Raw genomic sequence first — 26,687 nt, 5'->3', positions numbered from 1 at the left:
TATGAACACCCACATATCTTATCTGAAGAGAAGCAGCTGTGAGAACTATTTTACAGTCCTCCCAAATTACTACAGTTCCTATCATTAAATAAAGGAAGATCTAAGGGTAGTAATACAGACTGTTATCCTTGGAAAGTGCAGCAAAATTTTGTCACGTTAAGGCCAAAAATGTAGATTATCTGCTTCAGTTTTCCTTGGATTGGGACTCCATTTTTGGAGAGTCTTCTTTAAAGTGCTTTATGGTGTCAGAAATGTAAGCCAAGTGTAAGGCTAGCACTGAGCTCTGCCTGGCTCAAGGTGATCTTACTGCTCTCTTAGTCAGAGATGGCTCTTTGCGCCCCTTTATAGCTTTAGTTACAGGTTTGCTCTCTCGTTTTCTGAAGTTGACAGTGTGCTCATTCAGTTTGCTTCAGTTACAAAGTGACCTGATTTCTGGTGTGTCTTTAAAATGATCCTTGTTTTTTGTTTTGGGGGGGTTTTTTTGGAGGGGAAGAGTTAATGCAATACTTGCAGGGGATAATGTTTCAGTAGTGTTAGGCATTTGTGAATATGTAGGCTGAAATTCATCTGATTTGAGGAAGGTCTGATTACTGAGTGTATAGAGAGAGAACAACCTCTGCAGAGCTGCAGAATGTGGCAAATATAATCATTCACAAACAGTAGAAAAAGTTTCCTCTCAAAATTACTTTCACTGCCTCCTCTCCCTTTAGAGGATAAAAAGATTACACTGGGCTTCTGCTGTATTATGAAAAAGAAGGAATGCCACATTAGGGGAGAAATTTGTGTGTTTGGTGAGGTGCATCTTTCATGCCAGTGAGCAATAAAATTTTGCATTTAACTTTTCCCCCCTTACCATAGCTATTTAATGTTTGCACCTCCCAAACCTGCAAGCTACCAGTCTTTAAGCTTCCTCTAAACTGTTCATGCTTTTTTTCTTTTGTACATTGAGAAGTAAATTTTGCTGTAATACTGAAATGTCTTTAATCTGAAGTCAGTACTGAACCTGAACCAACTGAAGCCCCTCTAGAATTAGTCTGCAAACAGCCTTGTAAGTGCTGCCAGGCATGTAGCAAAAGAAGCCTCAGAGGTCCTTGCAGTCTCCTGCAAGTCAGGACTGAGGTATTAGGATATATTGAAGGAAGCTTTGGAAGAGCTGCAGAGAGCTCCTATGGTCAGGACAAGCTTTCAGTCCAGCACCGTTGCCCACACCCGGCAAGGAGTGGAGCCGGGAAGAGCGGGCTGGTTTTGACCACTGCCGCTCACTCTGTGCCGCGAAGGTTTGTTAGTGCTGGTTCTGGCAGCTGTGCTCTCCTCAGCGTGCCGCTTGGGGGAGAGACCCCTCCTCGGGCCTTCCTGTTTGCTCTGCCGCAGGAGCAGTGCGGAGAGGTGCGGAGCCATAACAAGCTGAACGAGGAGACTGACTCTAAAAGCAAGGGACCTCAAGGCAGGAAGGCTGGCACTAATCTTCGTGTCACCATCTGGTCACAATGACTCTTACTCAATGGAACTGAGAAGGAAATATGGTGCAAAATACCAAATGTTGTTCTAGAATTGTAACACTAGATCTTTGGAGCCTATCTTCACCTTCAGGAAGGGGGTTTCTTTTATAAGGACTGTGGATATTGTTTGTGTAACTGTTGTCCTCTATATTTGGTCTGGCTGTTCTGGTAGCATTTGTTTTATGATTTATGTTCTCAGATATGTTTTCTTTGGGATTTTTTTGCATGTATGCAAAAATGGTTTAAGCATTTTTGTATTAATTAACATTGTATGTATAAAGATTTCAACTGTAAGCCTTATATGGGGAAAGTGTTATAAACTTCATGCTTCTAAAGAAGAGATTTCACTAGAACTTGTACTGAATCATTATTGCGTTATATTAATAGAACTGTTCCCAAATATGGATTTGGAACTGAGCCTTCTTCATGGTGAATGCTACAGATGACTTAAGAAAAATATGTATTTAAATTAAATATCAAATATTTCTTTGGGTAGCTTCTTGATCAGAAAATTATTTAGATCAGTGGAGCATGTAGTGTAGACTTAATCTTGTAATGTGATTCTGAAACCATAGTACTTTATGCCAGCTTTTATTTCAGCAGGAAAAAATCTTTGTTGTTTTGATGCAAAAAATGTACTTGTTTCAATGGAAGATTGTACAGTGATTAAGAAATAAAAAGCTCAGGTTATAACATAGAAAGACGATTATTTTAATGCATACTCTTAAATCTGACCTGTTCAATTAGTCTCCTGCCCTTTGGGAATACTTAATACGTGCATTGTCATAGATTATCTGTGCAGCTAACAATAACTCTTCGCAATGTTTAATTAGTTTCCACCAGAAGCAAAAATTTAATTCAGAACTCCAAAATGCGCTGTTGCAGGTCTCCTGTGGGATGTATAGTCTTCTACACTCTCTGCTTTTTTTCCCCATACTATATACTTGGAAATGTCTCACTCTTTTTTAATATAAAACAATTGTGTAGCACAAATTCAAGGAAGCTGTCATCCTTGGTCTTATACAGAGTCTTGGACAGTGATAAATGCTCTTATTAGGATCTGAGTATTACAAAGAAATTCTCTCTGCAGCTGTGCACCAGAACAGGGAACGGCAAAACACTTAATTGAAACTTGGAACTTTGTTTTTGGCACCTTCTGTTGTTGTTCTGTTTCCTCCACCCAAAGTAAACTCTGTAGGGGAGCATGTAATATGGTCAGGATTATAATTAAGGTAGTATGTATGCAGGGCAAGAAGTGCCCACTAAAAGTAGACACGTAAGTTTTCCGTTGTTTTACACTAAAACTATTAATGTCCTAATTTATAGCTCATTAATAATAATTAGGGGGACCAAATTAACTCTAAACTTGTATACCATTGCTTTGAATTGCAGCTTCAGTAGCTTGATGTGCACTGGGCAATTTATTTCCTCTTCTTGCCTCTGAGATGCTCTAGAGCTTTTTAAAGGAAAATCACTGTAAGATCATAATGAACAAGTGTATAAAATACAGCCATATTAAAAGCTTTTCCAATGAATTCAGGCTTTTTTTAAAAACAGAAGAACAACTTATTTTCTTCCTTGCATCACTGTCAAACTGCACCTGCAATAATGGTGAGGTAAAGGGAGGTTTCTTTTCTCACAGCTGTATTAAGGGAACTCTTGCTTATCGTCCACTCTAAAGCCAAGAAAAGAAGACAAAGCAAAACCTGTTAATGATTTTATCTTCTATTCCCAAAGCTCTGTCTTGCCAACTATGCAGGATGCAACATCACTCATTTTGTTTTGCTGCCAGCTCAGCTAAAACAAAATGTGGGTTCTTTAACTTTTTCTACGTGGGAGAGAACAGCAGCAGTGTTGATGGATGCTGAAGATAATTAAGCATCATTTACTGGCAGGAAAGATCCTAATGAGAAATATTAGGTAGCTTGCAGCACCACGCTGACTTTCTGTGTATGTCAGGTTTTATTGGCTTGGGAGCTTTAATTCATAGCAGTCATACAGCTACATTACTCAAAAGCATTGGACCCATTCTTTTTCTTATCTTTGCTTTCCTCGTCAGTCTTTAATTATGAGTGTATTCTTGATACAGTAATGTTACAGCTTTCTGAGGGGACTTTAGTAATTTTTTCACTGTAGTTTTATTTTATAGAGCATATTATGTGCTTTTTTAATGACTCGTGTTCATAGAACACTTTGAAGAAGTACATTGACTATATGCTTAAATATTTTTATAGGGGTTAAATGCTGCCTTTTGTAATATTGAGTGCTATCGCTGTACTTAAGATTATTTAAACAAATCTTTTCAGCTCTAAAAGACTGTTCAGTCTGACAACAAACAAAAAATGAAGTAGCTATTCAGCAACTGAAATAAATCAGATTTTCTACAAATTCATTCCATCTTTTGATTAAGATCATTTGATTTCTCAGTGGCTGGAATATGGCTTTTTGAGAGAGATTGACTGTCCCATGCTCTTATCCAGTTTTGTGCTCTAATACTAGATGATGGATTCTTTCTGTGTAGGTAGATAATATATCAAACTTAGTGTATGATGCAATAAAGTGGGGAGAGATGACTGCAGAGGGTGCCAGTTGGAGGTCAGAGCTGTGTGTAAGCTTGCATAGCTCCAGGCGTTACTAAGGGTCTCTGGAATTACCTGAGCAGGTACGGTGCGACATCCTCCTGCGTTAGATGAAGCATGTAGCCAAAGTGCTGGGTAAAGAAGCATTTCCCTTTCATCTGTGCTGATTGTACTATTCACTTCATGAGGGACCTTTTGTTTTTGTGATCTAGAGTATGGTTAAAAAAATGCTATTTTCAAAACTTTTAACTATTTGTCTACATTTCTAGTGCCTCTTTAATGGAAGAGACTCTTCCTTAGGTTTGTTTTTTTTTTCCTCCTGCCATCAGTGGTTTTTTGTTTTTGTTTTTGTCCTGTCATCAATTATTGGAGGGACTGGAGAGATCTGAGTGTGAGCTGATTGTTGTTTCGGACAAGTTTTCACTATTGGAAGATAATCTTCTGGTAGCCTTTTTCAGTCATTTTCAAGCTACAGCATATGAAATGCCTTCTGGGGAATGCCTTAAACTCTGAAGCCAATGCTGATGCCTTCCTTTCTGAGGTGACCTGGGAGCTGAGAGCAGTGGAGTAGGACAGTAGGAGTCATCACATCTCGTTACACACCCTGGGCCCTAATGCCGAAGGAGGCTGCCTGCGCTGGGAGTGCTTTGCTTCTCACAGAGCCTGCCTGCCCCGAATTCCTGACTGGTGCCCTTTCTGGTGTGGGAACCAGCCCCATGGTGGGCTCCTTGCCATTGTCTCTGCAGGTGGATCCCAGCATCAGGGGACACAGAAGGTAAAAAGGGGAGGCAGCTATGGCAAAGGGCAAGGCAGGAGAGAGTAAAGCCAGCAAGCTGGAAAACTAGCTGGGTGTTCTCGCTATGCGGGGACATCCCTGGAATAGGTGCAGAGCTGGAGATTTTGGTGCGCGGGAAAGGGAGGAGAATTGACAGGGGGGATGTGTCAGGGTACCTCTTGTCTGGACTGCCCTGGTGTAAGCTGGAGCTCATGGAATGTGTGTTATGATGGAGGAGTGCGTGATACGTGCGTGTGAGTCACATTATGGAAGTTTATGTTGGAGGCACACACTATAGCAAAGAACAATGTGATTTAAAACGCTTTGAGAGCTGCTGATTAACTGCACTCCATAAGCATTAGAGCTATTCTTAATATAGGCAGCACAGCCTATGAAAGAGCTGGTTACTGAGTTCGTTCATGACTTTTTGCCACGTGACCAGTTTGTGATTAAAATCGTATAAAAATTACTCTTTTAAGCAAATTGTGCCCTCCCTGTGAGATGGAAAGCTTTTTAAAAGCTCTAAACCTATAATGGATTTAGTGAATGTTAGAGGAAGTAATCTCATGCAAAAGTTTGCATTTTAAATGTGGGCTAGGACATCCCGTGTGAAAACAAAAAGTAAACTATATATGTTACGTTCATGGTACCCACTCAGGGTAGATGATCATGATTGTATTCCTTCAGTGTCTTCATTATCATCCACAGCCATAGCTGCTTCTATTTATTCAAGTTTGGGAATATTTTCCTATGGTGTTTTTTCTTTTCCACAGACAATGGCTACAAAGGCCTTCTACAAGCGTCTGTATAAAATAGCTTCTGGGTTTTTGATGTAGGCAGTCACAGAAATGTTCAGGCCCTGGCTAGTGAAAAAGTCTCATAGGTACTTAACTTTTGGATTTAGCAGTTTATTTTATGATTTCTTTGGGTAGCTTATATACAGGTAGTTTCAAACCACCTTCTCAGTATCTGTTTCAATGGAGACTCTTCCTTCTGATCATGCCAATTCTTCTTCTGTTACTAGTTCTTAATACGTATTCCTGGAGTATACCCGGGCAACATGAAGCTCTGTCTCTCAGACCTTCCAGACATGCAGATTACAGCTGTCAAGTAATGGGCCTTCCTAGAAAATCCATGTAGTTTTTCCCCTCTGAGCTAAATACAATATTGTTGCTAGTTTATTCTTTCTGAAATGGAGGTGTAGAATTATTTGTGTGCTCTTGGGAGCTATATTCTGCACTTAAAACAGTATAGACTCAATTATAGAACAGGGATAAAAATGTCTAGCCAGTTTATAAGGAGCATAAGAACTAATTAACTTGTGCAGTTATTTATTATAAAAGGTATATTTCTTTTCATTTGTTGTTATTATGAAAAGATGAATAAAGTCTGTGCAAGAGTCTAATCACCCAAAAACTCAAATAAAGAATGACTTAAAAAAATGATTGATTTTATGTTTGAGTAAGACTGCATGAAATATAAATACATGTGCAAAGAGCAGCAGCAGAGCGGGTAAGTATCGGTAAGTCCAGCCATGCTGTTGCTTACCTTAGAATAATTGCTGGTCTGCATTTGAAGAACAAATCTTAATGTTGCCAAACTCCACCTTTTTCCGGCCGCGGCTGTATGTGGGAGAGCCTTTATAAGTGTCTGTTTCCTGTTTCCCAGACAAGGGAGGGAAAAAATGTGTTTTCTCCTTGTTCTGAGAAACAAAAGACAGGCAATGACTACATGCACACATCAGCTGCTCCTGTGTCAGCCTAAATGGGAACGTGCAAACAGCTGAAGGCTACCGAGACTTTCTTAGTTTGACTCTTGGCAAAATGGAGCATTGTAAACAACAACGTGTCTTACCAGGCTTATCTTGAGAGTGTTATGAGAGCGGGAACTGTGTGAAAGGCCATAAAAGGAGCTGGACATGTGGGTTTTATTATGTCACTTTGACCCAGTCTTTGAAGCATAGAAAAATTTGTCAATATCTTCTCTCTTTTTTTTTTGCAGCCTGGCTGCCTAAATCCCTTGTTTGCAGTTTTAAGGACCAATTTTTGTCACAGATTATTGAGTTTTGAAGACTGAGTTTTGCAAGGAACAGAGGAAATAATAGTGGGGAGGGAGCGTATGCATAAGCCACTCACAGAGTAATTGTAGCTCCTCTCAAGTGTAACGCTAATTTATTTATGACAACAATAAAAACGTCCAGGATAAGAAGCACAGAATGATTTCTCTTTTGGCTTTTAGAGAGATATCCATGCAGGCTTGGCAGCTCTGTTTCCCCAAGACTTCCTCCAATACCAAGTCTGTTTCTTCAGATTTTGACAAGCTATTCAGATTCCAGCTTTTATTCCCCAAGCCTAATACTTCATAGAGGAGCTGTTATAGACCTTGGCTGATGTGTTTATATATATGAATGTCTTGAAAACAGATAATAGCATATCTACTAATTAACTATTCCATATTATGTGAATAAGAAATAGCTCCAGTCTCTTTCCACCATACATTATGAACATTATTCATATTTATGTATCTGGCTGTAAAAAAGTACAGACTGGAATTGTTGTGTTTTAAAGTCAACTTTGCTGATATAGACTACTATAAAAAGGCAATAGCCATGAAAATAGGTCCTATATTTTTGGAAAAAAATTCTGCTTTCATAGAGGCTACTTCAAACCAGTTAAGAGTTCATGTCTCATCTTTACCTTCTCCCTTTAAGTAAAAAAGTTACTGATCTCTTAATCCTACTTAACCTTTGCTCTCTTTGGGAGAATTTTGCAGTCAATAATACTATACGTAATCAACAGTGCAATCATAATGCTCAGATACATATGATTTATAGAGGACAAGTGGTAGAGTGTCACTATATGTATTAGCGAGGTCTGTGAATAAATAACAGCTCTCCTAAAAACGTTCAGGGATTAAAAGCACGGTTGGGGGGGTGGTTTAGAAGGCGGTTGTGGAGCTATCGTCTGTTTTTTTCTCTGTTGCGCTCCTGAAAGGAGTTGCTTCTGTGGTCTAGAAGCTTCCTGGTTTTGCTCTGCCCGCCAGCTCACATCCCAACTATAGTAGTTCTGGAAGCCATTTGGTGGGAGGGAGAGAGCTTCGTACTGTTAGCAGAAATATAGTGGACTGAGTAAATAATTTGAACTTTTGATATTTTGCATGTATTGAAAATCTGCTGAAACATCTAGTTCACAACAAAGCAAACATGCAGCTGAATTATGCCACTTCTATGCCTTTATGTTGCTTGGTCTAGATAAATGAGTAAGTTTGCAGTGACTCTCTCAGCTGGGAAAAAAAAAGCGTGAATTTCCACTTCTATATGCACAGGAAAATTTATAATCATAAATGTAGCGTATAACATGAGTAATTATGATAATGATGAGGCAGTTTCTGTGTTACAGAAACAAACTATGTTACAATGCACATAAAGTATTTTCATTGTCATGCTCGTGAAAAAGTACATAATACCCAGGTTTGATTTTCATTATCGTTATCACTGTGATCCTCTGATTGTCAGACTTGCGCATAGGACAGTGAAGCACCTTGTCAGAAAACCGCACGACTGAGGAAGATTGTTGCCGTCTTGTAATCTCCTGCAGCCCTCTCGAGCTGTTTTCTGACACGTGTGAGCGTGCTGAACAGCTCCCCTTGCCTTTTCCCTCTCAGCCTCAAGTCCAAGTCTCTTAGCTTTTCCGGCTATTCTCCTGTGTTCTGGAGCAGTTTTGACTGCCTCCCACAGTGGTGTCTAACACAACATCCTGGCAGTGGAATAATGGAATAAGGAGTTAGGTATAATTTTTCTCTGTGTACACTTACCACTCTCATTTACGGGAGCTGCTGTAGTTACATACACTGGGAATTGTTCTTTGTTTTGATTTTGTTTGCAAGGATGTGTGTGAAGCTATTAGCGTAAGCATGTGGCTTAGCAGCAGCTAAGTCCTTGTAATGGCAAACCTCTCCCGAAAGGGACTTTACCTCCCCTGAAAGGCACTTTCTGACCTTAGGTGTGTTTCGGCCCCTGATTCTGATCTCGCCCCATGGCGAGCTGGTTCACAGCGCTAAAGTAGCAGAAAACTAGAGCTGTGAAAAAGCACCGTTTTCGGGTGGTTTGGGCAGGGAGGACTGAACAGAAATGCTCCTTTCTGAAGAAGCTGGCTGATAGAGTGGCTTAGTGGTATCACCAAAAGATGCCCTCAGAGGGTTTCACAAGAGATCCTAATAAGCATTTTGTATTCGGAGACTACTAAGAACACTGCTAAGGAGGTTCAGTGGCCCTACGGTTTGACGCAGAGGGGCTAGTTAAATATTAGTCCAGTACAAACAATGTAACAAAATATAGTTCAGCAGGGGTTTTAGAAAGTAAAATTTTCAGTTGAAAGTTTTAAAGAGTATCTGAATGTAAATTTAGTTTGATTTCTCTGTGTCCATCCACTAATACTAATACATCTACTAATAAACTGAACAACATTGCAGCTTTTGGATTCTCTGATATTTATATTTGCGCAGAGCAGATGTTTGTTGCTTTCCTTGAAATGCAAGGCCGTTGGCAAAAGGTTACAAAAGCAGAACGAATACCAAGCTGCTGATTGTTTCTCATTGCCAGGCTGTTTTTCCTAAACAGCAATCTGCTAAATAGAAGTTATGGTACAAAAGCAGATGTGTACTGTACAGGAGGATGATCTTATTTTTTTGTTGTTGCATGGTGAGAGAGCACAGGCTTTTAAGTTTTGTTGGAAGTTGATTATCTTGAATGGAAGTGGGGCGGTAAATGAAGCACCGAAGAAGTTACACTGCAGCTTTCACTATTAGTAGCGGTATAACATGTCGAAGCTGGGAGAGATGTGCAAGTTCTGACTTGCGTAATGGCAATCTGTTACTCCTTTTGTTTCTCATCCACCAGGCAACTCAACAACCCTTGCCGTATGCGGAGTGTGTTTATGGAGAGGGTGAGGGTGGGTAATGTTTTCAATGAATTCACGTATGGATGTATTTTCTTTGAGTTCCGTACATTAGAAGCTGCGTGGTTGAAGTGAGGCGAGTGACACTGTCGTGGGAATAGCAGGGACACAACTTGTTTCAGCTTTTTTCATTGCTGCTGTCTGCATTTGTTCTTTGGAAAGGGTGGGAGAAAGCACTCGCCTTTTCCCGAGTATGAGGGAGGAGCACAAGGGAGGCTTGGGAGGCAACAGGCAGTAAAAGGGCACTGCCCAGCATTCCACGCTAATGCTCATATGAGCAGATGATAAGCTGTACTCATTCAGGTTTTAGGCTGTCCCATCTTCCCCTCTCCCTTCTATCCAGTCCCTTGGATCAGATAGTTTGACTTGGATCAGTAGTGTACTTGGCTCAAGGATATTCAAGGATTATAGTGGAAGCAACACAGCAATAAAGCAGAGCTAATTTTATATGGAAGAGGACATAAGATTTTTGCCATGTGCTCTCCATTTGTTTCCTACAACCTAGTTTTGAATGAATGCACTGCAGCTTCTTTTTTCCCTATGGTTGTAGGTAAGAAAGCAAAGAAAATGGGTTTCAAGAAAAACAAGTTATTTTTTCCTTGAGGTTTTTAATCAAAGGTAGCACAACCTGTGTGGGATGAAATGATCTTAATTGTTACCAAGCAGATTAAGTATTTATAAAACAAGGGCCGTATTACATTTATAGCCCTTCTGTCTGGAGAATATAATTTGGTTATTTTATAGTTTTTTCTTTCCCTGCTCAAATAAGAGTACTAGCATTCTTCTTATTGTCTTAGAAATTCAGAGAATATTTCCATCCTAAAAGTTAGAATTAGAAACATAAACAGAAAATATTTTTAACCTTTCAGCGTTATTAAATGAAGTACTGTTCCTTTAACCTGTTGGGAATGAAGATCCAGATAAAGTTCTGTGTGCTTGTTCATCCCTACTAAGATCTGAAAAATAGCTTCAAATCTTTTGATCAGTCATGCTTACATTTTCTTGAGCAGGCACTTGGATCCCTTCTAAATTGGAAATACAGAAAAGAGCCACAGTATTTAAAGACTGGAAAAAAGATTCCTTGTAATGAGGCATAAAGAGGTTTTTTTTTTTAATTTCTCAGAAGGTCAAAAGGTGAAAATGATATCTAGCTAATAAAGTTCAAAAACAGAAAGAAAAAAAGCTATAATCTGGCAGAGAAAGGGTAACAGTTGTAGTTGGAACAATAATTTGATCTTGAAGCCAGGAGTTCTCAAATAGTCAAGGGACGTTCATTGTAGCAACGGATGTGATCAGCCACTGAAACAAATCACTGAAAAAACCCTGATTTTTCTGTGCTGTGTCAGATATGCAAGTTAAAACCAGATGCCTTTCTGGAAGGTGTGCTCTAGCCAATTAAGCTCTGGGTTCACTACAAGGGTAACTAGATGGGAGACAGACCAGGACGGAAGGCTTGCTTTGGCCCTGAAGCCTCCCGGTCTGGTTACTGTGGTGCGCTGGTGCTGGTGCGCAGCGGCGGAGCACCCTGCGCCCAGCAGTTTGTTCTGCGCCCGGCACCCAGTCGCCCCTGCTTCCCCCGGGGCCCCTTGGGAGCCGCTCTGGCAGCGGCAGCCGCCCTCTCTGGGCTGCTGCCTTCCCCTGGTCTCCCAAAGAGCAGGTAGGTGGCTGCGCTGTCCCCTGCACGTGCAGCGTGTTTGATTAGTGCAAGCCCAGTAAATCAGGCTTTTCAGGCAAGTGTCAGGGAGATCCTGTGGTGTACGATCCCAGAGTGCTGCTGGAGGAAATGTGTATGAATCATCCGCTGGAGAAGTTGGGTGTTACCAATGCGTGTTTTGTCCGTGCTCCAAATGTCTTCTGGCATTTGTTGGGGGGATATGAAGAGGATTTTTGAGAGTATACCTGCACTAGAAGAAACTGGAGCACAGTTATGGGCAATTTTTTTATTTTTTTTAACCAGTATAGCTTGTTTTGCTTGGACAGCTAGCTCAGAGGCATGGGTGGGGGGTGACTTTAACATGCATGTGCAGAGCACAGCCTTTATAGAAAGTACTGTGTCTACAGTAGCAGCCACTCTTTGCTAGCACGCTGTATTTGTATAGACAGAATATCTTCTCTGATCAAAAAAACGTGTTCTCATTGTGAAATAATTAAAATATGTAAACTATAAAAACTATAGTGGAGACATGACTATTTAGTTTATCTACAACGTTAAAACAGATGAAGTCAGCCCCAGGAAAGGGTGTGCAATGCTGATTGTACCTACCTGTCAAATGCTTGTCTCCATTTACATTTTAAGATGTGATAACTATTGCATATTTGTCTTTAAAACCACGGTCCCCCAACAAACCATTAGGAGTGAAGACAAATAGTCCTATGAGGTGAAAGATAAGAGGAGCTGTACACTTATCTGCGTGTTGCTAACAGCTGAATCCATACCAATTTATTCTTTCTTCAGTTGGCTGCTTAAAAGGGTAAAGTTGTATCTACGGAGGTTTAGTTCCTGAAGGACTTGCAGTGTAGGAAGCAGACAGTCTTTGCTAGCCCCCATGCCTTCCCTCCTCCCTTAGGCAGAGCAGAAGGCTTTCGTGGCCTGCGGTGCTGACTGTTGTTGGGAGACCCAGCATTTCAGGGCAGTGGATGTCTGTCACTGTGGGGTGGCAGGGCTTCGCTTACCAATGGTATTCTTTCTGTTTCTAGTTTATATTGTGGCATGAATCTAAACTGTGATGGATGCAGATATCGGCATCAGTTAGGTGGAATTTTAATTGACCTTCAACTAGTTTCTTTATAAATTTGGTCAGGAGAAGGGCAACCAGGAGACTATTCTGTACAAGAACAGCTGGTGAACAAGTGTAAGAGTAGTAGGGCCAGCAGTGTAGCTGTGGTCAGGTTCTGAATGTGCATGCACACTTAGATATACAAACAAAACAGAGCCTAATCTGTGGAATACAATACTTTATTACTTTCAAAAGCAGCACTAGCAAAGTGTTTTGAATGTTGTCATATTAAAAGCAACGACTGTACTTGTTTGTGATAAAAAGCAGGTTCTTTAGAAATCTTTGTATTTGATTGTCCATGTTTTCATTGTATAAATATAGAACATGCATTGGGAAGCAAAGTAAGATTTTCTTCAAACCTGTAGAGCTTTAATTCCATGTCCTCATCCCTTTGAGGAAACTGCATCATACTGAACTTGATTCTCAAAGGGTTTAGGATCCAAAGTTTTTAATTTCCATTTTAATATAGCACTTAAACATGTGCATAAATTCTTCTGAAGCTCATCAGTTCTTTGTATACATATCTGACAGCTTGGCTGGATTGGGAAGACTGGAACTGAATCCTTAGCAGCATTCATAAACTCTTAGATTTGGTGACAAACTTGCAGTAGAGCAATTGTGAGCAGAATCTACATTCTGTATTTTACCATCCTCCAGCCAGAGAAATTAAAAACTGGATTTTGAAGTATAATCAGAACCTTGAATATGGAGTGCAAATCAATATACCAAGGTTAGCTTTTGAGTATTTAATTTCTTAGTTGTTCTGTGTCTTCTTTTTAATGTGGCTACTGCTCAGGTGTGGTTGCACTGAGCTGGCTGACTCTGCCAGAGATGTGGGTGTAGGTAAGACAACACCGTGCTGCATCTGTTCAGAAGAATTGTGTGTGTTTCACACTTCCGGCCAGCGCACGGAAGAGCCTGTGCAGCGTGGATGATATCTCCAGCAGTCTGCTGTGCTTTCTTCCAGGCTTCTGGTTAACGGGTGCAAACAGAAATACATCCTGCTGCTGCTTTTGGCAGATGTGCACCTATCCATTTTATGAAAACATCAAGAGAAAATCCCCCTTTCTGCTGAATACACGTTTCAAAGTTAATTATTTTACTGAAATTTTAAGGATATTTTGGAATCAGAATGCCATTTTTTACTCCTGTTTTATGGTCTCCTCTTCCAGATAGTTAAGACAACTGTGGTAAAGACAAGGGAAAAAAAATAATGAAAGATGAAGCAGAAAAGTTAGTACCTATTTTAAAACAATAACAAAAACAAAGCTAGTGAAATGAAAGATAACTGTTCCTTTACTGAAGTAAAAACAATGAAAAAATTCATGGTGCTGCTCATATGTGGGTGTGTACGTGGTTATATAATGTGGGAAAAATATTCTAACATGCTAAGAATAGTGGTTAAGTGTTTGTCCTCTTGGTAGTATCCTGGTCATGATGCAATTCTCAGCAAGATGTACTATAATTATACAGGAAAGTTGCTATTTGCATAGTGGAACACAATGTATTTTTCCTAGTTTCAAGTCATTTTTAGACCAGTATGTCCAAAGAGAAAAGTTCACTTACCGTGTATTGGAGCATAGTTGTCATGCATATAATGTGCCTTCAAAGTGCAGAAGTAGCTCCAGATGAGGGATGAATACATGTTCTAGTATTCTCTCTCACCTGCCCAGAAAGAAACCTAAAAAATACTGAAATACTTCAGCTAATGTGTATTGCTTGAATTTAGATAAAATTTGATATGTATTTATCTCTGCTGTCCATATGTGATTATGATCACACATGTACATGGCTTTTCTCCATTTTGTGATAATTCCAATGGTAACAGCATTTCTCAGTCGCTAGGTAGGAATTACAACAGTACGACATTATCACCCACTTATCCTAGCCTCTGTACGTATTGATATGAACATAGTCCTGAAAGCAAGTAGCTAAAAGTATACAAAAACAAAGCATGCAAAAATAGATTATAATACCTTAATTTTATGGGTGTGGAACTGGACTGGAGACTGTTATTTAGTGAAGATCATGCACAATATTCTTGGCAGACAGTAGTTAACTATTCCCCTCATTTTCAGTCCAGTACCTTAAGTGTGACTTTTTCTCTGCTTGAAAGCCGGCAAGGCTAATTTTCTTACTACATTACGAAAACATGTCAAATGACAATCTTGTCTAACCAGAACAGTGAAACTCTTCTGTCAACTATCGCTCTTCTTTGTTTCCCTAGTAAATAAACATCCATTCGAGAATTATAATGGACTAATGAGGGAAGAGGCGTAAATCTAGCCAAACAACAAATTGTAGGCAAAACAAAGATTTGGGGCAAGACAGCATCGCCAAAGCTGTATATACAGCAGTGTTGTTCAAAGTCAGATCCGTACTTAATGATGCTGTTTTTATACACGTGTTTTTTTCTTCCTACTTGGCTTAAGATGGTCTCTAAATTCAGTACCCATCCAATGTGCTTTCTACCTTTTTTTTTTCTTGATCTGATGAGATTTGGGTTCTTAGAAGCTTCCTTTGTATTACTGTGTTTCTCTCTCTCTCTCTCTTTTTTTTTTTAGTGTGTTTATTTTTGTTTATTGTGTTTAATCCATGATTACCTCTGAACCAGGGTTTACAGCAGTGCAGCCACATGTCACTGTAATAAAAATATTTTTTTGTCCCTTAAAGTGATAATCCAGCCATAATTTGGAAGGCAGTTCTCTAAGTAGACCTTCTTATGGCCTCTGTAATTTTCTAGTTATTTTTTTAAATTACTTTCACATATTCTGAGCCTAAAAAGGAAGCTTCTGATAGTTTGAGATAATTCACTTCAGATGAATGTTTTCTATTATTTTTGTACAGAGAAGTGATAATTTCATTATATTTTACCTTTTCGGATGTTCCTTATGAGTTTTTTTGCCACTGGCATGAATTCACTCAGTGGCTGATTTAACTTGGCTTTTGAAGAAATGGTATTTAGAAACAATGAATATGATGCAAAAGTAACAATCCTACACATGCATTTTTTTAATTTCCTGGTTCCTTATTGTGTTAGACTAGTGTGCTTCCAGCATGTGTTAGTATAGTGCCTGGACATTGAAAAGTGTATGGTAGTCTTAATCTGGAATTGTCTTGTCCTGCCACTTTTTGTTCAAACCTGTGCTCCGATTTGTGGGAATAGGTTCATCACTAGATCATTTGATCACACTAAGTTTTGTAAGGTACCTGGAGTTTTACAGCCTACAAGTGTGAGATTTAAATCAAATGGGTTACTGAATGCATGTAAACTATTTTTCTTTATCAGAAAATCAAAGCATGAAAAGTGGGTATATATTTTGGAAATGAATTTAAAAAAAATAACAAGAAGTTCATTTAGGCTGTGCAGTTTTGGGGGCCATGCCTACTGAAGCGTACGTTGCATGTGCAGCCAAGTCCTCGTGTGGGCAGAACTGGAGCTCAGGTACCACAGGCCAACGCAGTGCCGCTGCTGGGAGAACATTGTGGGCTCTTTTGTATGTACCATGTCAACTATGCGTCATGAATTGTCCTATAAAATGTCGGGATTTTGGCAAGAAACTCACAAAACACTATTTTAACATGCTGACAAAGGGCTGTTAATTTTTTTTAATGGCTGTAAATGCTTAATCAGCAGCATGTTGGGTTTGATGATTCCTCAAAGACAAGATCTTCATGCTGCTTCTTTCAAGACTGTTTGAAATGCAGCCTTCCAACTTGAATGTAAAGGCAAGTCTCTGTGATGAATTACTTGTTAAGGTCTTTCTGTAGGCCTGTGTCTGTCTGACACATGCCTTTTCATGCACACTGACCAAACAGGTTTTACTTCAGAGTTGTAAAATGGCCCCTCCTCTTGGCTCATCCGCTGCAATGCAAACAGTAGTCAGCTTTGCAAAGCTGAACTGGAAATTTTTCATCTGTTTCATAAATCTGAACTGTTTCAGGTTTTAAGTTAGGTACTTTATGGCATGATTTACATGGCAGAAGATGTTATTGGCCTCCTCTAGCTCTGATCTATGTTGGGCCTGCTAGGTTTTACAAACTAAAAATTAGCCAGGATGTAGTATGCATATTTTGAATCGTATGGGGAAGGCTAATGTGCATTGGTCTGGGTGTGAACCAAGTTAATTTTGTGACTTCTGGATTTTGTGGTCCTGCTCCTTAGAAGCTGTACCCAAGAAGTTGTTCTGTAAGTGCCAGGAATTACAATGAATACTTCCACTGTTTAATCTTACATAATGCAAGCTGTGTGTTCCTATGTTATACGGCATGCCTGGAGAAAAATCTCCTAGAATAAATTTCATGCTTGTCTCATGAATTGTTTTTCCCCCATGCTGTCATCTCAATATGACATTACCAGCTAAAATCATCTGCTGTGCTGAAATGAAGCCCGTCCCAACACCAAGAGAGACAAACTTGCATTTCCTCAGTGGCTCTCCAGCTGTCTGGGAAAACTCGTCGTGTTCACTCCCAGCATCTTCTCCTTTTCCCTCTGTGCCTTTCCCACCCAAGTGCAGATAGTCTTGACCAATAGCAGTGCTGACACAGATACCCTCCTTTCCTGCGCTGATTACACCTTTTACTCCTTAGTCTAGGATTTCGTGCCAATTTGCAATTAGGGGGTTGTTTTCCATGCCATATTTATGTAAGTCTGTGAAAACAGTAGTGGTGTTGTAAAACTTACAGAGAGAGTTCTGTATATGTGTAGCAAGTAGTTCTGAATATGTTAAAAAATCCCTGGGGAGAATTTCTCAGCCAAATTTTAGAGGTTTTGCCTCTATAGGAAGCTTGAGGTCCAGCGTGTTTGGGGAAGAGAAGGAAAAGGAGTCTTTCATTTTAGCTTTTCTGTATCAAATGAATATAGCACTAATGCTTCCCTGGTGTACAGCCTATTTGAGCTTCAAAATTAGGGCAAAAAAATAAAAGGAATGGTAAAATCTGAGATGAAATTCTCACCTGTGTTGTCTCTAGGAAGGAACTAACAGTGTCTATAATGGTATAAATTAAGCATCTCACTTTTTACAGTCTGCTGTGAGCACCCCATACAGCATATCAGCAGGCACTCTATTTAATAAGACTTTTTCCTCTGACTTGATCTGTGAGATGTGCGTGTCTACAGACATCCTTTAGAGCTCTCCGAATGATAGGTGTTTTAGCTTCAACAGCACATCTTTACTTGTTTGTGTTTTCTTCTCTCCTTCTCCCCCGCTGAAAGAAAAGGAAAGAGATATCTTCCTCTCCAAGACAGATTGTGTCTGTCACTTGGACTTCAGTGTCATCCAGAGCTATTGCTAGGCTTTTGCTGCCACTTTGTATATATAGAAGATAGTTTTGTGAGGGTGACAGATTTGAGCTGCTTCTCTGCAAATATTTTCCAGTTTATTTTTCCTGTATATAATATTGCCAAGCATAGTGTTTTGCAGAACTAATAAGAGGAAAACTCTCTCCTTCCTGAGCTGTGTCACAGTTGTGATGTTTTATTATTTTGGAGTGAATTGTGTAGGAAGGGTACAGTATAGGGATTGCCTAATCCATCATTGAAAATGGAGTGCTATGTAATGGTGTACAGCAGCTTAAGAGCAGGGGAAACATTAGACAGTGCAGTAATATTGGAACTTGCCCAGGAGTCAGATTAATAACTTTTAAGAATAGGAATTGTTTTTTCGAGCAGTGAGAAGTTTTCAGTGATGCTACAGACTAAGGCCTGAATCTGATTTTTCTCTCCAATACTCCTGTAATTCACTGTTTGAGAATGTGCTTGCTACTGTACAAAATCCCCTGAAATACACACTCAGAAAACAAGTGTCCTGACGGCGTGTGTTTTGCAGAGTGGCTTCTGTCACTCGAGGTGGGATAACTCAGGAGGACTGATCAGAAAGCAGATGACAAAAAAATAACTCTGGCCTCTCTTTCACAGCACTTCTCCATTGCAGAGTTTGAGTATCGTGTCCTCTCTTAACAGTTCTCGGGTGCTTTTCAATGCTGGTGGAGTTGAGTATCTCCCTCTGAGCTTCTATTATTGCTGCTTCCTTCAATACATTCATGTTCTTAAACTCTCATCCATATGTGCTTCTTGATGAACCTGGTGTAACTTGACATTTGAGGGGATTTCAGTACAATAGATGTGCCTACACACGTGCCAGAATTACAATACCTTTGAGATCACGATTTTTCTGTTTGGTACAGTCAGCAGTGTTCACTTTCCTTTCTTTTTTCTTTTTCCTTTTTTTCTAGTCTTTTTTGTTGATCTGAATTCTGAATTCTTCTCATTTTGTGCATCCCTTCCAAAATGCCAAAATATAAACCCTTAGGAGCTCCTTGTAATGCGTCAATGATATTTTGAGGTATTTTGCTCTTCTTGCTGTGATTGGATGTTTGTTTCTCATGTTATGGATTAGGTGAGAATATTTTCTACCAATTCTTTTCTCTGCCTGTTGCAGAAAAAAACCTCACAGTATTGGTGAAGCCAGAGAAGGTGGTTGCAGGATAGTATACTCAAGACACTGACTTGTCGTTGGTACCACATCTTTTGCAAAAGCAGCAACTGTAGGCACCTTGTCACTTAAGAATGTGCTGCTTTTAAGCTCGATCTTTTATGCACTAGCTGTCTGAAGTGTGTGTGGCTACTGTTGATAAAGTTTTATCGCAACACTGTGTGTGGTCAGGAAGACCAATTTCTTCCGCTATTTCAAGACAGGAGCTGAAAGCATACCCTTGAAATCTCTTATTGCCCCTTCCACCACCACCTCCATACCACCTTTTAAGACTGAGTTGGCTTTGACCGCAGTCTGTCTTCTGTCCAGAGTCCATGCCTCTGCGGCCTGTTACGGTGTGGCTTCTCTTGGCGTCTTTTCTGCTCTGTGACGAGGGCAGGATGGAGAGCGAATGTGATCTTGGTATAAACACTGCCTAGAGGCGAGCTAAACGATAAAATGTTTTCACTGCTAATTTTTGAGCACTTGGGCAGAGAACTGGGGATGCACTGTGAGGTAACTGGAAAGGTTACTGGGCTAGGTAGTAGCAAGGCAGGCTAAAGTCAGACTGAAGGGCCAATTAGCTAGCAAAATTGCAACATTGTATGTCAGGCAGGGACACGCAATAAACTTCAGTCTAATTTAAAACAGAACTTTACAATCTGACATTACAAGGCCTCATTTCTTGTAACTCAATGCTGAGTTGTACTTGAATCAAAATAATGGTTGTGATTTTTTTTTTTCTTCTCTTGACACTGTTTGCTTGTCTGGGTTAATATGACTTGCTTTCTTTTCCAAACCTCTGGATACTAGTATGCATCTCTGTGGTGGCTGCTTTACACTTAACTTTTATGGAACCCTAAAGGGGGCAAATACATAAGTGATTGAGCAACTGCTGCTTATAAAATGTTTATAAATACAAAGCATTATTCATAATATTTCTAAATATTGTTCCTTGGCTTGGTGGTCGGCTTAGGCGCTAACAAGAAGTTTGAGTTTAGATGGCATTGATCAAAAAACTCCTTCTGGTCCTGATAGCGGCTGGGATCGTGTAGAAAACATTCCATCAGTGTCCTATAAGCAGATATATTTATGTGTAAATGGTGGGAAATGGGGCTCTGCTCTTCCTACTGTATTGTTTTGTGTCCTTATTCTGTGCCAGTGTCGATTCATTGTGTGCGGTGGTGACGACATTTTACTGAAATGTCTGTAAAACTGCCACTGCCATAAAGCACGCTGTTGTATCTGTAGGCCCATGCACAGGTATTTCTGTTAAAAATTTCTTGATGATTTCAGTATACAATTCAGTGACCTTTAAAGCTTGACTGGTGGGTAGGGGATAATAAGAAGCACTTTGCCACTGTTGAAACACGCTTAAATCTAAGGTTGGACTCAGCAGTTGTTACATGCAGAGAATGTTGAGGTGGCAGATAAAAAAGAAGGTACTGATTGATGTAAATAGCCAGAGTATCTCATATCTTTGAGACACAGCCTTGAGGAAATGCAGATATGCATCCTTAAGAATATGCACAGGTAGAGATCGTACCAGTGGTTGTGTTCAAATAAATACATTGCTTTTTTGGATAGAGTACTGCTCTTTCTGGATTTGACAACTTTCAAGTAAACCCATTTATGTCTGCACATACGCTCTAAATCTTTTGCTTTAAAATACGAGAATCCATACTGCACATATGTTTTAAGTAACTGTACATTGATGCCATATAAATAAAAGCATACATGCTTAAGTTGTGCTTCCTATAATAACCTCAAGTTTTATCTTTATGATTTTGGAGCATTTACAATTGACCTTGAGATATTGTTTTCTCCCACAGATGAAATAAAATCCAGTAATACAGGTAAGCTGTAGCGTGCAGTCAATCCAAAAGGGGGATATACTGCTTGAGTAGAGGAATACTTACAGATGGAGGAAAGGCTAGAAAAGGTGCCATGAAGACATATGGTTGAAGGAGGAGACAGGAAAGCGTCAATTTGATCCAGAGGCATATCCTTATCATTCATCTAGGTCAAAGAAAAACGATAGCAGGTTTACAAATTTAATTTCAGTTTATCTGCCAGTCCTAACAGCAGATCGTCAGTTCGTAATCTTAGGTCCCCATGTAAGGTCACTGAAGCCTCCATCTCTGAAGAAGAAACGTTTAGCTGTCAGAGTCACGCAGAGGCCAGCTTTCTTAATGCAACTGTAACGTTTCCCTCAGAGCTGTACTTATTTTGGTTTGACCCCTGGATTTTTCTTTAGTTTATCTTGGACAGGCAGAGTTTCATTAAAGCTTAAGCTACTTTATCTCGCATGCTGCTTGTTTTCAGGACAGATTTTTAACAAAATTCCTTATGCAGATTTCATTGGTGAACAAAGAAAAGCGCCACCTCCCTCTTGGCAGGTGTCCTTCCGTTGTTTGCCAGGACTGTCACTTACTAGCGTTACTGTGACAAGTTGTTCTTATTTGGGGAAAAAGATTGAGTGGGCATCCGATTTTTCAAAGGTTTGGATAATCTGTACAGAATGCACGATTGCAAAGTGGAAAGCTAATCGTCTCTCTTCTGCCGCAGGCTTCCTGTGTGATATCAGTGAAGTCATTAAAACTCTGTCTTGAATGGATTGCTTGAAAAGTGAGTGTAAAAATACCTCCCACTTCACAAGGATGTGGAGGCCTAACTAATTCTTTACAGATCTGACTTGGATGTGTGAGTTAGAAGGCAGCGCGTAAATGAAAAATACTGTTGTCTGTGTAGGGGCACTGGGACAGAGTAGCGCGTTATTTCTCCAAGTAGGATCCGTGGCTGTGGTTTCTTGGGTTTGCTTAGGTCTGTGCAAATAGCAGCTGCATTCCAGTCCACTTTGACCACCTGAAGCAAATAATGCCTTTCAGCTGACAGGAGCAATGGCATTTTCTCTGCTAGATTTAATTAAAGACCACCGTTGGCCTTCTGTTCACGAGGGGAGGATGCCAGTTTAGTAAACTAACTGGAGACCTTGACAATTTCTCTCTACTGAACTGTCCTTTGAGTTCACCTGGAGTTGGAGATGGACCTAAAATGGGAAAAACGGTTTTCTCCAAGACACTATGGGTAGGTTTTTGCTTGTGAGAATGAGTGATATCCTTAGGGCTTTTTCTAGGTGATGTTACATCCCACCCGTCACTTCTTTATTGCGATTTGCCTGTAAATGCTACTTCAGGGAGCCCCTGGCGCAGTGGCCTGTCAGAAGGGTAGGTGTCGGGGATGTTGTGTGGCATGGCTAAGGAACCGGCCGTACCGCGCCGATCTAGAGATCTGTTACCGTGTATGGGAAAACTCATGGCAAAATGGTTTTTAAGTGCAATACAGCAGACCTCTGGTTTGGGGACCCGACTTAATCAGTCATGGTCCTCTAAGGACCGTCGCCAAGTACTTGCTCTTAACTCTGGGAACCCGAGCGGCCACAATGGCAAGGCGGCTCCCACAGCTTCTGCTTTTCACTCTTTTTCACCCTTCTTCTCTTTAAACTCCCCAGATAAAGATCTTGATGTTGTTTTCAGGCCGAAGCACGCTATGTAAAATTGTATTTCCGACACAGAACGTATTGAGCTCTGCACTTTTGCTAGCCTGTGCCCGTATTTCCGTGATGCGGTCCCTGAATGCGAAACCTTGCCCGGTAGGCTTCGTTATTGCCCTCCGCAGCAAGGGTCGCAGCGGGGCCGCCTCGCCGGCGACGGCGGTCTCGCCGCCCTGCGCGGCGCTAACGCGCTGCTCCGCGGCTCCCCCCACCGCTGCGCGGCTGCCCGCGGCCGCGCCGGGCGGAGGGGGCGGGGCGGAGGGAGCCGCCGCGGCCGCCCGCCCCCAGCGCCGCGGCCCATTGGCGGGGCCGGCGGGGGCCGGGCCGGGCCGGGCCGGGGGCGCTCGGCGGGGGAGAGCGGAGCGCAGCGGAGCGCCGGGCCGGGCCGCGCCGGGCTGGGCTGTGCCGCGCCGCGCCGCGCCCGGCTTTTCCGCCGCTCCTGCCGCCGGCCCCGCGCTGTACCATGGTCGGGGATCACTGCAGCCTCCCCGGTGATCGGCCCGTGCTCGCCCAGAGCCCCAAACCGGGACTAAGCTGCAAAATGGTCCTGCAGGCGGTGGGCAAAGTGCTGCGGTGAGGAAGGGCGCCGGCGGGCGGGGGCCTTGGCTGCGGGGCCCGGGGGGCCGGGCGGGAGCGCGGCGCGGCTTCCCGGCGGCGGCGGCGGCCCGGGGAGAGGCAGAGCGGCCGGGCCACCAGTCCGGCCCCGCTGCCTTGTTGTCTTCAGTCCGCTCGTGTCCCGAGGAGGGAGGGAGGGAGGCAGGCGGCTTTCGGTTCCCTTGGCATCTTGCGTGGCTCTCTGGGAGGGTGGAAGTTTGAACGCTGATAGCTGCTGAAGCAGAAACACTTGTGCACGCATAGTGCTGCCGCGAAGTTTCATCTGTGCTCTAAAATGCATTTCCAGAACGTAAGCAGGCTGCGAAGGTCCTGACTTTTCATTAATAACGTTGGTCGAATAGGGAGTCTGACAAAGACTGCGTATGCCTTGGCGTGTTTTATACAAACATGTCTTAAGATGAGGGGAAAAAGTTGCTCATGTAGCTCAGAAGGGCTTGTGCGAGCATCGAGATGTGCATGACTACAGAGACCAAAACCAGACTGTTTGGCAAAGGACGCAGTAATTTGATCGGGGGAGTTCTGACCAGTTCTGATTCAAAGGGGAAATGTCACCACAAAGATTAGGACTAACAGCTTCACTCTTGAACAACTGGAGCTTTTTATTTTGGATAAATGTGCTCAGATATTTTCTCACATCTGCGCTGCTCCAGAACGGAGCCTTGTTGCTCAAGTGTAACTTTTATTTGGCAAGCTTTTGTTTGTGCCTGTCTCCTGCTGTCCGTCGCCAGTTGTTAAATGTTTGTCAACAGAAACATCATTCCTTTCTTTCGTTGTTGACTCATGTCTCTTGTCTCCCCAAACTAGTTTAGAGGAGACATTTATTGAATTAGAGCATTCTGATCACAAAGTGAAAGAAAAGACTAAGATCTAGCTGTGCCTTAAACTAAAGAAATTTACTGGGCTTAGAATAGACTTGAGTATTTCTTGCAGTGGGTTTTAAAGAATTACTGTCTTGCTGTACTTCATGCCTTTCTGTTAAATATTTTCCTGCAGAAAATGGTAGTTTTAAAGAATTCAGGTTTCTTTTTCAGCTTTTTAACAAGTTTAACCTTTCAGAACTGTTCTACATCCCTTCTTAGCAATTTGGGGGAGCGGGGGGGGGGGGTTATAATTCAACATGGTGTTACGCACTAAGTCATATAATAAAATACTTTGGCCAGAGGCTGGCTATTCATGCTGTGAAACTTTTGAAGTTTTTGGTAGCTGTTCTATTGGCAGCACTCCCAGATGTAAATAGATTGGTGCCTCTGTAGTAAAGTATTGCCAAATCTTTTGTTCAACATCTATGGCAGTTTATTTTAAAGTATAGGTAGCTTCCTGTGACTTACCAATGAAACGTACATTTTTTTGTTCTGTTCAGTGCACACACATGAGAAAATAAAACTTTTTCCTTTCTCTTCCAACTGGATTACGGGCAGAAATAGTGCATGATTTCTTCTAGCTTTTTTCTGAGGTTTATTTTCAACATATATTACAAAACTGTTGTGAAAGCAGGAAAAAATTTGCTGTCATATATGAAATATTTTGGACTCAGAAAATAATAGCATAGCTTTATTTAGCTAAAACTGTTATTAGAGGGGTGTGATTACTGTTTTCCAGTAGAGTTTTTTTTTAATGTGTCTTTTCATCCTGGGTTATCACCTCTTGTACCTGATCAGAGAGAAATATGAAGTCACAAAAACCTTCTTTGGCTGATAGACCGGGACTTTTATTTCTCTTCATGGATGTACTTCAGATGCCTTATGTATGTTGCTTAATCTTGTTTTCCTTCAGTTTGTGTTTGTAAAATAGATAAACTCATCATATTCTGCAAAGAGTTCAGACAGCATAAGAGCACAGCTACTGGCTAGCAGCCTAGGTAAATAAGAGGTCTAACATTACTGCAGAAATCGTGCGTTTGTGCTTCATAAAAAAGTGTGAGCCCAGTGATACTGAAAGAAGAGTCCCTTGGGACCTGGTTTAGGCTAGAAAAGGTGCCCAGCTGCTGACAGCTGTGATGGGATTCCCTTGAATGCGGACGTCCACAGCTGAGCTTTGCCCGCTTTATACTGGGTAGAGAAGAGGCAGTTTGACAGTGCCCTTCATTTCTTATGAAAGCAGAGGTGCAATGCAGGTCTGACGAAGGGTGCCTAGCTCACCTGTCGGCATTTATGTTGTAGGCATACGAAGTAAAATGAGATGAATCCCATTATTAATCCATTATTATAATGGTTTACCATCTATGTCAAAGTAGGTGTGAGACAAGGTGTATTTGATACCATTTTTAACCTTGGCCTTCTGCAACGGTGCTGATTGAATTCTTTTGTAGTCTGCGCAGAAGATGAAATGATGCTGAACTTCAGGATGAAGTAATTTTTCTTCTGTTAATCAGGTCTTGAAACTGTTTGGGGATGTGATCAAAGCAAATATTTTGCTTATGTGTAGCCTGACATTATAAACAGCCTACTGTGTTTTAGTCTCATTTCACTGGCAAAACTGGGAACCATCATCGTTGTGCCCGCCCTCTATCCCCAGTACTTGTAGAGATTTGCAGTGGACAAGGGGTAAAGTGCCTGTCTTTTCTCTGAATATTCCTCCATTTCTCTCTCTCTGGGAGGTTTTCTGGTTGTGAATTACGAATCTCAGTTGTTGCAGTGAGATACTTACTGTTACGATTTTCCTCTGTAACAAATGCATTCTACAGCAGTTAAATGAGTTTTATACTCTTACAGCTAATTCACTCTCTAAAGCTTTTAACGTTGATGTTGTTTTCAGTAGTTAGTATTGTAGGTCTAAGTCCTCCGTAGCAGCTGCGCACCAAATAGTTTTTATGTCACACGCTAGCAATAATGGTTGCCAAAGGAAAAATCAATACAGGAGGAAGGCAAGAAGGGATTCTTGAGAAAGCAAAAAGGATCCATGAGAAGCAAAAGAAGAAAGACACAAGAACCTGAGAAGAGGTGAAAACGAGTGTGGGGGAAGACAACTGAACCAGAAAGGGGAAATAAGATAACAAAAGCAGCAGATGTGCTGTCAGTCTCCTTCTAATTAATTCTTTATGAAAGCTACTGTTAGGTTTATTATTCTTTTAAATTACTGGTGATTCAACTATGAAGAGCTCTGGAAATGCTTGTACCTTTCATCACATGGATTAGCAAACTGCATTTAACTCTTAAGGGACGGGACCAAGACTACATGCTTTTCTTAACAATTTACAAAGTTTAAAAAAAATCAGAAAAATGTCATCTCCCCTTATAAAGTAATCATGGCATAGCTGAGATGAAGTTGTGTATGTTCCTTAGCATAGTGTTTAATTAGGGCTTTCATTTCACTTCAGATGTTTTTGAAATATGTTAATCTCATGTTTTTCCCTCTCCTGTAATTATTTAGCCCATGGCTGGAGAGGAAAAAACAAAATGGGTGCAGTTATTCTGGTTCTTCTGTTTTCTACAAGTTGGTGGTTCTGGAGAGAGGTGGGAGGG

At 41.1% G+C, this 26,687-nt stretch overlaps 1 protein-coding gene across 3 annotated transcripts in view; it reads left to right on the top strand.

Moving 5' to 3' along the window:
- The window catches only part of MOB2 (MOB kinase activator 2), a 118,871-nt gene that overhangs the window by 63,799 nt on the left and 28,385 nt on the right, over positions 1 to 26,687 (top strand). The window contains exon 1 of one of the 3 annotated variants that reach the window (XM_067295999.1): positions 23,012 to 23,184. The exons of the other annotated variants lie outside the window; for them this stretch is intronic. Within the exon in view, the coding sequence (XP_067152100.1) occupies positions 23,075 to 23,184 (110 nt within the window). The 5' untranslated portion in view covers positions 23,012 to 23,074. Of the gene's footprint in view, positions 1 to 23,011; positions 23,185 to 26,687 lie in introns of those variants that run through there. 3 annotated transcript variants of the gene reach the window in all.

This window comes from Apteryx mantelli, chromosome 4 (assembly GCF_036417845.1).
Source record: "Apteryx mantelli isolate bAptMan1 chromosome 4, bAptMan1.hap1, whole genome shotgun sequence".
In the NCBI taxonomy this organism is placed as follows: domain Eukaryota; kingdom Metazoa; phylum Chordata; class Aves; order Apterygiformes; family Apterygidae; genus Apteryx; species Apteryx mantelli.
The sequence above is the reverse complement of the archived record's forward strand: the minus strand, read 5'-3'. Positions and strand labels throughout refer to the sequence as shown.